This window comes from Pelophylax lessonae (assembly GCF_965119305.1).
Source record: "Pelophylax lessonae genome assembly, chromosome: 1".
Lineage (NCBI taxonomy): Eukaryota > Metazoa > Chordata > Amphibia > Anura > Ranidae > Pelophylax > Pelophylax lessonae.
This window is the reverse complement of record NC_138768.1, coordinates 794,107,309-794,120,503: the sequence shown is the minus strand read 5'-3', so window position 1 is coordinate 794,120,503 and position 13,195 is coordinate 794,107,309. Positions and strand designations below refer to the sequence as shown.

At 44.0% G+C, this 13,195-nt stretch overlaps 1 protein-coding gene across 1 annotated transcript in view; it reads right to left on the bottom strand.

Moving 5' to 3' along the window:
• Window positions 1-414: 414 nt before the first annotated feature.
• STK32B (serine/threonine kinase 32B) overlaps window positions 415-13,195 on the bottom strand; it is a 391,673-nt gene continuing 378,892 nt past the window's right edge. Inside the window, exon 12 of the mRNA XM_082263144.1 lies at window positions 415-911. Coding sequence (XP_082119270.1) covers window positions 767-911 — 145 coding nt within the window. The 3' untranslated portion in view covers window positions 415-766. The remainder of the gene's footprint in view (window positions 912-13,195) is intronic.

Here is a 13,195-nt window from a genome sequence, read left to right as displayed (position 1 = left end):
CCTTCCTTTTTCCTGAACTTTGTGCTTTTCTATTGGCACTAATGTGATGGCTGGCATGCTAAGCAAATTCAAAAGCTCAGAATGCAAGTGCAAAACCTTGCTGGCTCTTGTAGCTATTTAGCCCCACAATGGATTCTAGTTAATCTAGGGTGCTTTGAAAATAATTTTCAGATGAGATCATAGACCTAAAGGTGCCTTCTACGGACCTGGAGCTACATGAACCCACAGATTTGCTTTAAGCAATTTTATATAAAGGTCCAATACATCTAAGTTCCACTTGATTTCCTATTCAGTAACCTATCCAGATTCCAGTAACCCTACTGGATAACACTTTAGCCTCCGGCGAGCCATCTTTAGCTTAAAATATTTCATAACAACAGAAAAAAGGAGGCTACACTCTATACAAAGCCGAATACCAGAAGTCCCTTTTTTACAGAAACTGGATATTGGAGCTTTCTTTGCATAAAAATAATCTAGATGCTTCAATTTCTGCATAAGGACTGCCTTAATATTCAGAAATATTAAAAAATAAATTATTAAAGGGTCAAGTTTTATCCCAGGACACATGAACCTTTTGTCTTTTATGTTTGTTGCCATTTGGAGTTCTTATTTTAAAGAAGGAATCTTAGTGCCACCCATAAGCACACTAATTTAGGAGCTGTGCTTTAATACTTGGTAATATTTCACATTTTGAAGAGCAGTCCATGTTTCTGAGTGAAGGCATGCATACAGGGCTTCTAACTGTCTGTATATTGTAATTTGTCCACTAGCTGCTACAGCCTCTTGTGCAGCCATGTACCAAGATGTTGTTATTTGTTGTGTGTCCATCTTGAGGCTTTATGTGTTGCTGGCTATGTGCTCTGCTGTCTGTGCTGGAAGCTTGTCCATCTTGCTCTGGTTGGTGCTTCAGCCTAGACAAAAAGGCAACGTAAATAAGATAAATCAGCATATTTATTTTCAAAATTAAAGTAAAAAAATATGTATGTTAATCAGGTATGGTTGTATGTTAATATTTTGTATTTATCACCTGCAGCCAACACATTGTGAGCTCCAAACAAGATCAACAGCTTTTGTAGCTTATTTCCAATACTGTAGAAGAGGAAAGATCAGAATATGCAGACTGCTAAATAATTTAGAGACATGGATCTGGATGGTGTATGCAGTTTTACACAGGCTGCCAAACGGCAAGCAGCCAGTACTGGGCTTACATAATGGGAAGCATAGCATACACTCAAATCTGGGAAATAATTATACAGGTAGGTTTTTGTTAAAAAGCTTTCAACATCTTTTTAAAGTTTAGTGAGGAATATTAGTTGCGTTGATAGAACATTGCCTACTTTAATACTGAGAAATATATAACTTGAGGTTTAACATTTTCTGTAATAAATGACTGTCTTAGCTGAATAGCAATGACTGAATCCATGTATGACTTTGCTATGGATCAAATACTTTACAGTCAAGTCATGATTCGATGATTTGCTTAAATATGCGCGTGTTGTGCTAACTGCAGTCTATCATGAGAATCATTTATCCTGCAACTGGGAGTAATGATTGTACATTCTGCAGAAGTACATTCAAGTAAGAAGGTTTACTGTGATTCACTCCTAAAGCATTAGTTTCATGGATCTGCTAGATTTATGGTTTATCTGTGAACCGCTAAATAAAAAAAGACTGGGTTCACCAAGTGAAAAAGACTATGTGGAACCCTTTCCTGGCATTAAATTACAGTATTTTCCGGCGTATAAGACGACTTTTGAACCTCAAAAAAATCCCCCTATATGGGGGGGGGGGGTCGTCTTACACACCAAGTATAAAAATCCCAAAGGTAATTAAGTAAGTGTAATCTATGAAAGCCCCGGCTGTCTGTGCCCTATTCATCAGCAAGGTATCGTAAGTACCGTAAATGTATTCTCTTATATATCTCCAAGGTATTGTAAGTAAAAGTATTACCGGTAGATGTATAATCTTCTCAAGGCACTGGCTGTGTAGGAATCCTGTACCAGTATACTGTACCATAGCTTTGGCTATGTAGTATACCGCGCTGAGCCAATCACGTTGAGCGATGTATTTTATTATTAAATGGATTGGCGGAGTCAGAGAGGCGGGATGATGTTACTCTCTCTGACTCCGCCAATCCGGGCAGGCTTTGCATTCAATAATAGAATACATCGCTCACCATGATTGGCTCAGCGCCTGTATACTGTATGTAGCCGAAGCTACGGTACATACGGTATACCGGTACAGGATTCCCGCACAGTCAGCACCTTGAGAGATAATACATCTACCAGTAATACTTATAATACCTTGGAAATTTCTAAGAGAATACATTTACGGTACTTACGGTACCTTGCAGATGAGTAGGGCACAGACAGTCAGCGCTTTCATAGATTACACTTAATTACCTTTGGGGTTTTTTTTACTCGGCGTATATGGTGTTGCCTTACTTTGCTTCGGAAGGGGGGTAGTCTTATATGGCGAGTATAGCCCCAAAACCTATGTTTTAACTTGAAAAGTAGGGGGTCTTCTTATACGCCCAGTCGTCTTATATGCCGAAAAATACAGTACACAACCTGGATGTCATATAGTGAGAAGAACATTTTCCTATCATGCATCCTTTTAACTATGATCATGTTGGTAAGAGAAAAAGGCGATCCCATCTAAAGATCATCTGATGCTTTCTGGGCTATTTTGATCCTACGGTTCATTTTGCTTTAATTTGATTCTGTTTTACACTTCAATTAAGTATTGGTGTTCTAAATCAAACATGGTAAAGATTGGTTCAGACTACCTGCTAGCTCTAAATAGAGACAGACTTATTAAAAATACGAGGGGCCTGGCATGAATTGTAGGGGGGACTCCATGCTGTTTTTCCTGAATTGTTTATTGCTGGCATTCTTTTGTTTACATTTCAGCTGTCAGTGGGGAAGCATGCTGATAGCTAATGAGTCATCAGTTATTAAGGACACAGCGGCCAGCTTCCAGGCCCGCTCCTTAACAACCAACTATTTTTCACTCAGAATTTGAATCAGTCGATTTTTTTTCAAACCGATCCGAATTTAAATTGTTCCGAAAATTTGGAATTCATTAGCAAACGAATATATGAAACAAAATGAAATGAATTTCAAAGAAATTTGTTACTATTTAATTTCGAGATTTGCATACATTAATAATAACAACAATGCCCAAAAATTCATCCAAATTAATATTCGGACCAAAACGATTTGCACATGTCTAGCTCACAAATTTAAGAGGAGGCTCTAAATGATTACAGGTATGTAGGCAGGATTAACATGCCTTCCTGTGGGTGTTCCGGTTTTTCCCGCCTGTACTCGTGCCCTCGTGTTAATTGAGCCAGCCAGGATCAAAATGTTACAATGTGTTGTTGTTGCACTGTGTCCTCAGGTTGATCTGTGAGCTGGAGGAAATCAAGCTGTAAGGGGTAACATTTTTCCCATCATTTTTAGCATATAACTTGCATAAAGGGGCTGATTCCAAGCCCCTTGAGTTCTTGGGAAACTGCCGAAATGTAGCCTGTTAATCTTTTGGTGTGATCACCCCCTTGTAGGGGCGATGGGAGCCCAGTCAGGGTTCCTAATGGGGTCCAGAGCCAGGAGACTCTTAAGGACTTTTAACTGCCAGTGATGGACTTATTATCTTTGTGGATTAATGCCAACTCTTGGACTCTAAAGGACTTGTGTTGCCTCTTGTGGATTATTGCCTGAATGGACTTTTGCCTCAAAAGGGATTACTTTCATGGACTTGGCTTCTGCTTAAAGGAGTTGTAAAGGGAGAACGTTTTTTTATCTTAATTCAATGCCCCATCTTTATCCATCAATGTCCACGAGTCCCTCAGCCATCTGGGACTCTCCCTCCTGATTGGCTGAGACACAGTCAAAGTCAGTTAGCCAATCAGGAGTGAGAGGGGGGCAGGGCCAAATGGCAGCTCCATGTCTGAATGGACACACAGAGCTGCAGCTCGGGTGCGCCCATAGCAAGCTGCTTTCTGTAGGGGCACTCAACCGGAGGGAGGTTCCAGGAGCATAGAAGAAGGACTCAAGAAGAGGAGGATACAGGCTGCCCTGTGCAAAACCACTGCACAGAGGAGGTAAGTATAACATCTTTGCCATTTAAAAAAAAATAAAAAACATGAGACTTTACAATCACTTTAAGGTATGCATTCTTTATGGGGCAGTAGAGAGTTTTTGGTTTTGGAACGGAGTTGAAAATGTATTTTGAGACTGTTACTTTTTTCTGCAACTACCTCAGTAAAGGATCTTTTGTTCTCTTGCTTTGCCTGGTCTGAAGTCTCTAAAAGGGGTGCATGCACAGCATATCAAAAGAACAGTTCTAACATAAAGAGTGCTAACCAGAGTAAGCTAATGTGTCGTTACTAAGGACTACAGTGTCTGTGTCATATGTAAGGCAGCCAATCAGCCAGGAGATGGGTGACATGGCAAAGTTAATGGTCATTCTGGTATTGGAGGGGGTTAAGTGCTTGGCACCTCCACTAGCAGCCAGTTCCCCACTCTTGTGATCGGATCCACGATACATAGTGCCTAGGGACTCAGCCTGGAGTCACGGGAGAGTGTATCCTGTATCCCATAGCAATCATTGGATTAGTCACTGGCAGAAAGGTGACATGTCTTGCTTACTTGGTGACTGGTACAGGCTCTGTTGGTCCGGTCCCTAAATGCTGCACAACTGGGAAGTGGTGACTTTGTAAATGTCACTCGCTTTTAAGTTGGAGTTATGCCTTAATGTTGATTTCACATAACCATATGCTCCTGACTAGCAGTTAGGCATTAGTGAATTTCAGAGTTTCCCGTATAGGACGCATTAAGCCTCTCCCAAAGGTGTGTTTTAGAGAAGCTGAAAAAATGACCTCAAGCTTGCTGAAGGAGGTTTGTGAACAAAGTGGATGGAAGTAGAATTAAAAATATAAGGTCTGATGCTACTTTGTTACTTGTAGACTTTGTGATAGTTTATCCTCAGAATAATTTTGCTGAAATATGTGTGACATTTTCACTGTACTTGCTTTTCTCCATTCTCAGTAATGTTTTAATGTTTATTTTTTTTTTCAGCTCACGAATTAAGGCAAGGGTTAAAAGTTTACAGAAGTGTTAAAAGAAATGCAAAACTGACATTATGCTTGCTAAAACGGAGGTTTGTGAACAAAGTGGTTTAAAATAAGTGGCGTTAAAAACATAGGAGTTGTGATGCTACTTGTAGCTTGTCTATAGTGTGTACATATATCTTCTATCTATGCTTTGACAATCTTGTACTGTCATTTTTTTAAAACCTTTTTCCTCTAATTTCTGTCAGCCAGCAGGGATGAGTCATTGGTTGCTAAGGAGCCGGCACCTGCATGCGTCCTAACAACCAGTGACTCATCTCTGATGTCAGTTTGTGAACAAAGTAACTGAGTGGATTTAAAACACAGGAGTTGTGCTGCTAGTTGTTTTTTTGTAGATTCAGTAGTATTGGGGTATTTGGCACAATAAGTGTTGTGTGTACATGAATATTTATGCAGAAAAGCAAAAAGTTCATAAAGTTCAATTGGAGCATTCAGGATAATTTATCACTGATCTCAATGCACCAGATGCAGCACCTCTGAAGATACTGAAGTATCTCTAGGTGAACAGTTAAAAAGAACAGCAGGGCACAATCTTAGAATAGTATATTAACGTATTTGTTGTGGTGAAAAGAAAAATGGCAACTCACATTGTGACAGTTAAAATCGGGCATATGACATAGTCAAGGCTTCTGGTGGACAGCTTCCAGAGCTGACTGGAAGTGACGTCATTGGTACGGCAGGGGAAAGAGAGCTATGCTTTTCCAGGCCTCTCAAGCTTGAGAAAAGGGCTTGGGCATCCTTGAAATGCAATGTTTAGCCCGCCGACATGCCAATGACATCCCTTCTGGTCAGCTCTGCATCCCACAGAAGCCCCCCGCCATCTTGTTGGTTTCCACTTTCATCCAAGCTGTCATCCAGCCTTATGTCCAGACTTTCCAGGCTACCAAATTTAGGAAGAGACCCCCAATCCCAGATGCATGAGCTGACCGCTCACGGATTACATACAAAAAGTGCCATTTCTTCTTCTCGTGTGAGTTGCCAATTTACTAATGTTTCAAAGAGCATTTACTTCTGCAATTAGTTTTGTACCATGGTGTGTTCTCTTAGTCCTGCAAGTGTATCTATCCAACCACCCAGTGTTTCTATCCTGGTCTGAGGTTTCCTGTTGTTGGGAGACTTTCCATCGAAAGCCCTTACTATGTGATGAGCCTAATTTTCACAATGTGAGTAGCCACTTGTCTTTCACCACAATAAATATGTTAATATACTATATTCAGGTAGCACCCTGCTGTTCATGTTTGTTGTTTATAGAGTTTGTGATAGTTTGTCTCCAGTGTGATTGTGTTGAGATATGTGCACTTTTTATTTAGGCTTTAAAGGATCTTTTGCTTCAAATTTTTAAAACCCCTTTACTCTCATTGCCTGTCACTTTTTAAATCACAATTATTTCTTAAGTCATTATTCAAGGGTAAGGGTTCTCTGCATTAAAGTAAAAAATGCCCTAGTAATCCCCCCTCCCCCCCATCCCTAACACTTATCTGACTCCTGTCACCGCCCCAGCACTGACTCGGCTCCAGCACTGCTCCTCTCACTTCCTGGTCTCACAAGAGACACCGAGGGCAGTGGGAGCCATAGGCGCCTGCTGCTGTGCGTCAAACTCCTGGGACAAATTACCGGAGGAGTGGCTTACCAGTGCTGTGGGTCTATGGACACATACAGCCCGGCTCAGAAGTGCATACGCACAGAAGCTCTATTTGTGGATAGATTGTCATTTAAGTAACTGCTTTGAAAGGCTTGTGCCCTAAATATCAGCTTTAAAAAAAAACTTGAGCTGAGGTTGACAAGACATTTGACAGACGGTGGGAAGGCATTATGTTGTCTCACTATCAGAGGCCCACGAGCCGGAGTTGTACGAGAGGCCCTCCTCTACACGTCAGGCTCACCTACCAGGTACGTGACAGTACCAAACAGCCATGACTGAGCCTGCAAGAGGACCCTCTCCAGTGGATGAAATCTGTCAGCACCTCGCTGCGCTTTCTCAAGCAGTTAAGACGCTACAGGAAGGATATGTTCATCTGGAGGAACGTGTTCTGTCCTGGACTACACCAACAACTATTCCTGCCTCAGTTCCCACCTCTGCCGCATCTGGTATTCAAGCTGGCACTGTAACCAATCCTACAGTAATGATGTTATCCCCTGAACCTCAAGTACCAACCCCTGAGAGGTTTTCCAGTGACCAGAGTAAGTTTAGAGCGTTCCGAAACGCATGTCAACTTTACTTTGCTCTGCAGCCACTGACTTTTTCCCTGGAATCCACTAAGGTAGGATTCATCATCTCTCTGCTTCAAGATGAACCACAGTCTTGGGCCCACCAGTTGTTAGAAGAGAATAACGCACAACTCAATACCATGCAATTATTGTTTGACGCCATGTCATGGCTATATGACAACCCACAGCGGACCACCACCGCTGAGGCAGCTCTACATGCTCTCCAGCAAGGCCGCAGAGCAGTTGAAGACTACATCACTGACTTTCGACACTGGAGCGCAGATACCGCTTGGAACGATGCAGCCCTGCGTCACAAGTTTCGTTTGGGTCTCTCAGAAAGTCTTAAGGATGAGCTTGCCCGGGTTGGAGTGCCAAGTTCCCTGGAAGGGTTAATTACTCTTTCAATTCAGATTGATCGCCGCTTACGTAAACGCAGATCTGAAAGATCTACACAACAGTTCCGCCCGGAATGGATGTTACATAGGAATTCTGTCCCTTCCAACCCGGTCTTCGGAAATTCTGCTCCACCTGCTCCAGAATTACCTGAACCCATGCAATCAGGTCTGATTCGCCCTTCATTGACTCCAGAAGAATGTCCACGCCGACGTGTAAATAACCTTTGCTTGTACTGCGGAGAAGCCGGTCCCTATGTGCGCACCTGCCCAGCTAAGTGGCGTAAGTGTCTCTCCGTTTCTTCAGTTAACCAGTCACCGTTACCTGCCAGCTCAGCTCACATAGCTCTGCCCATCTCTTTCCGGCTTCCTGGAAGGACTGTGTCCGTGACCGCTATTATTGATTCAGGAGCTTGTAGCTGTTTCATCGACCTGTCCTTCGCAGCTCAACAACGCATTCCATTGCAAACCAGAGGATAAGGCCTCACCGTGTTCCTGGCTGATGGGTCTTGCATTAAATCAGGACTTGTAACCAAAGAGACCCCACCAATCCTGACCATCACTTCCAATAACCATCAGGAACTACTGCGTCTTGACGCAATTTCTTCACCGTTATTTCCTGTCATCTTGGGCCTACCCTGGCTACAGGCGCACAACCCTCAGATTGATTGGAACTCTGGAAATGTCCAGTTTTTGTCACCATATTGCCAAGAACATTGCATAACAGCGTCAATTCCATCATCAACTACCTTGTTGTGCGTTGACTCAGATGCAGAGTTGTGCCAAGTGGTTCCAAAGCCCTACCATGAATACTTAGATGTTTTGAGCAAACGGGAGCAGATGCTCTTCCTCCACACAGACCCTATGATTGCCCCATCGAGCTGTTTCCTGGAGCCGAAATCCCTTTTGGACGCATCTTCCCCTTGTCCAAACGGGAACTAGGGGCCTTGAAGGACTACATTGATGAAAACCTGCAGAAGGGGTTTATCCGGCCTTCTACCTCACCGGCCGGTGCAGGTATATTCTTTGTAGAGAAAAAAGATCATTCCTTGAGACCATGTATAGATTACCGCGACTTAAACAAGATTACAGTGAAAAATCGCTATCCTCTTCCTTTGGTTCCTGAACTGTTTCAAAGGCTAAAATCTGCCATGGTTTTTACAAAATTGGACTTGAGAGGGGCCTACAACTTGGTCCGTATGCAGAAAGGGGATGAATGGAAGACTGCATTCATAGGCGTGCGCACAGGGTGTGACGGGTGTGCCTGGGCACACCCTAAACACCTAGGGCACATTAGCATTATCGCTCTGTTTGCCAGTGAGGAGATGGGAAAGATCTCCCTCGGACCTGCTCTGCCATAAGAGAAGTGCCACACACTTCTATTTCACTTTGCCAGCAGGGAGAGGAATGTACCGGAGCCATATACATGTAGGCAAACACATGCATGTGTATTTAAACTTTGGGGTGCACACCCTAATGCAATAGGCTGCGCACACCTATGACTGCATTCCGAACTTGATTCGGGCACTTTGAATACTTAGTTATGCCTTTCGGTTTATGCAACGCACCAGCTACTTTCCAGCACTTCCTCAATGACATTTTTAGAGACTTCCTTGATATCTTTGTCGTTGTCTACCTGGATGACATCCTGATATTTTCTGTTTCCCTAGAGGTGCACCGTAGACATGTTAAAGATGTGCTATGTCGGCTGCGCCAGCATGGACTCTATGCCAAAGCCGAAAAATGCGACTTTGAGCAACGAAGCATCCAGTTTTTGGGCTTAATTCTTAAATCCTTGACTGGCCAGCTCCCACGGACAAGAAAGGGATCCAATGATTTGTAGGATTCGCCAATTTCTACCGCAAATTCATCAGGAACTTCTCAGCCATCATCTCTCCTATCACATGTCTCACCAAGCAGGGTATTCGTTTTTGCTGGACTACTGAGGCACAGGCCGCCTTTGAGACATTAAAGAAACGTTTTACCACTGCTCCTGTCCTAAGTCATCCAGATTCATCCTTACCCTTTATCGTGGAGGTGGATGCATCAGAAAGCGCTGTGGGAGCAGTTCTATCACAGCGTCAAGGCCTCAAGGATGTGGTCCATCCAGTTGCATTCTTTTCAAGGAAACTCACCCCAGCAGAAAGAAATTATGATGTGGGAGATCGAGAGCTCCTTGCAATTAAAGTCGCTTTGGAGGAATGGAGGTATTTGCTGAAAGGAGCCACCCACCCGATACTGATCTACACAGACCATAAGAACTTAGAGTATCTGCGATCAGCAAAACGCCTCAAGCCACGCCAAGCCCGCTGGGCACTTTTTTTTTCAAGATTTATATTCCACATTACTTATAGACAAGGGTCAAAGAACACCAACCCCGACGCCTTGTCCCGCATGTTTGAGGACCCTAGAGACTTACCAGTTCCAGACACTATTTTACCAGCCGGGAACTTTCTTTTGTTGCAATCTGACCTTCTGTCACAACTACAGCAGGCTTCTGCAGGAACGCACAGCCCTCCAGGGGTCACGTTACAGCCAAGGAATGGACTGTTATGGAAAGGGGAACAGATTTTTGTACCAGAAAGAATTTGGGTAGTTGTCGTAGGAATTTGTCATGATCATCCTTTGGCAGGCCATTTCGGGATTCACAAGACTTCTGAGTTGGTGCAACGCACATTCTGGTGGCCGGGATTAGAGAAAGATTGCAAGGCCTATGTAAATGCATGTACAACTTGCATCCGGAGTAAGACTACTCGTAATAAGGCCTGGGGGTTACTTAGACCCTTGCCCGTACCTGACAGGCCCTGGAAGATGATTTCCATGGATTTTATAGTCGAACTTCCACCGTCTGAAGGCTGTACCGCTATCATTGTGGTAGTGGATCGCCTATCAAAGATGGCTCATTTCTTACCCCTGAAGAGTACTCCATCTGCTGCTGAGACTGCTCGGGTTTTTATCAAAGAAATTGTCAGGCTCCATGGAGTCCCTGCAAACATTGTATCAGACCGGGGTGTCCAGTTTACATCCAGATTCTGGAAAGCTTTGTGCGGAACTTTAAAAATTGAACTTTCCCTATCTTCAGCTTATCACCCACAGACCAATGGACAAACAGAGCGGACTAACCAAACTCTGGAGCAGTACATCAGATGCTTTACCTCCTTTGTCCAAGACGACTGGGTATCGCTGTTGCCGCTAGCAGAGTTTGCCTATAACAATGCCAGTCATTCCGCCACCAAGCAGTCCCCATTTTTCGCTAATTATGGATTTCACCCTACCTTCTTACCTGATCTTGTTCCAGAATCCTCTGTTTCAGCCGTCCAGAGTACGCTGGATTTTTTCTCCCTTAATAACTTGTTGTTACAGGAAACCATCGCAAAGGCACAAGAGGACAACAAGAGGGTGTTTGATAAGAAAAGAAGGGGAGAGCTACTCCTACGGCCAGGAGACCAAGTATGGCTCGCTACAACAAACCTGAAGTTGGCATGTCCCTCGAAGAAGCTGGCACCGAAGTTCGTAGGACCATTTCCGGTAAGGAGAAAAATTAATGATGTTTCCTATGAGCTAACCTTACCAGAGTCCTTTAGAATACACCCAGTGTTCCATGTATCGTTGTTAAAACCTGCAGTGCCAGATCCCTTTCCTGATCGCAGATCAGGACCCCCTGCACCTGTAATTGTTAACGGGGATGAGAAATTTGAGATCGAGGCTATCCTAGACTGTAGGAAGAGAAGGGGTCAGATACAGTATCTGATCAAATGGAAGGGGTATGGTCCAGAGGAAAATTCCTGGGAACCTGCACATAATGTGCACGCCACAGATTTGATTTGTGCCTTCTTTCGCAGCCATCCCCAGAAGAAGAGCCAGTTGGGCACCCGGAGGTTGCCCATTGGGAGGGGGCAATGTCAGAGAAGTCCATAAGGTAGTTAGAACTTTCCGCCATTAGATGGCGCCAAGCTGGCTATTTAAACTGACTCTCTGCATGGATTCATTGCTGTTTGGTCTGCAGCTTCCTGTGTACTGTTCCTGACTTCCTGTGACCTCTGATCTTGATCCGGCTTGTTGTCTCTAACCTGTGCTTGTCTGCTTCCTACCCTGACCCTGGCTTGTCTTCTGGATTTCATTTCTGCCTGTTGATCCTGCATTGCTGCTCTCCTGGTACCGACCCGGCTTGTGACCCAATTACTCTGCTGCCTATCGTCTATGTCCTTCCTGCCCGACCATTACCTACCCGGCTTGTTTGACCCTGCACCCTGCTCATCCGGCCTGCTACAACTCCAGCCCAGCAAGCTCGCTTCCAGCAGTCTCATACCAGCCCGCTCACTGCGGCCACGCTACTACTGGACTGATTACAGGCACTCCTACGTCACCGTGCTTCTGTGGCCGCTGTCTCACTATCAGAGGCCCACGAGCCAGAGTTGTACGAGAGGCCCTCCTCTACACGTCAGGCTCACCTACCAGGTACGTGACATCATCATTTCACCCTATTTTACCCTAAACGATAACTCACACCACCACACTGCAACAGTGTGCAAAGCACGTAATTGTGGAGTGGCCCTATTCACCAATTGTGACAGGGGGTGTAATTCTTGCTATGCATTAATGTGTGGAATGTCCGATGCTTATTTAGTTTAAAGGGAAGCAGTTGGGGGCAATAAAACTGTGGCTCTTCCACATGTTTCTACTGCCCCCAACTCCAAGTATGAATAAGCCCTTTACTAAATCATCAGAGCTCTGGGCTTGTGAGTACACTTAGCTACCTGGTTCCCGACCCTTGATTAGTTAGTTCCTGTCTGCCTTTCCCTGCATTTGAATTCGCCTGTTACTGATCCCTTGCCCATAATTTGGACTACTGTTTGGACTGCCATCTACATTTGAGCTTACGCTATTTCTGGATTATGCTTATCTGCTGCTCACCCTGACCTCTGGCTGTTTTGGATTACCATGTGCCTGCTGCCTGATCTGACCTTGGTATGTTTCTGGATAACGCTGTCTTACTGCCTGCCCAGTCCACCACCAGTCTCTGGCTTTCATATTGACACATACCCACTCACAGTACGACGCCACATGCCTGATCCTGCAGAACATCACAGTTACTCTTTTCCTCTTTTCTGTTAACTTCACTAGCCAGAAATTTTAATATTGTGTACCAAGACTTGGCAGAAAACCAAGCTCCAGTAGGCACTGACAGGGGTGCTTACAATGGCCAGCTCTTATTTATTTATGTAAAACCTTTATCGCAAAAGAAAAAAAAATTATTGCTGATATAGCACCCTCCTAGGGTGTTATTGCACCTGGTACCTTCCTATGTGTAAATATTGTACAGCAGAGATATATATTTTTTCACTTAATTTATTGTATTAACGGGTAACATATGGGGTATGCCCCATGGCCCTGTACATGTGTTATCTCCCATTCCCCCTTTCCAAGTTTGTGGGATACTCCGTGTACATTTTTGTATATG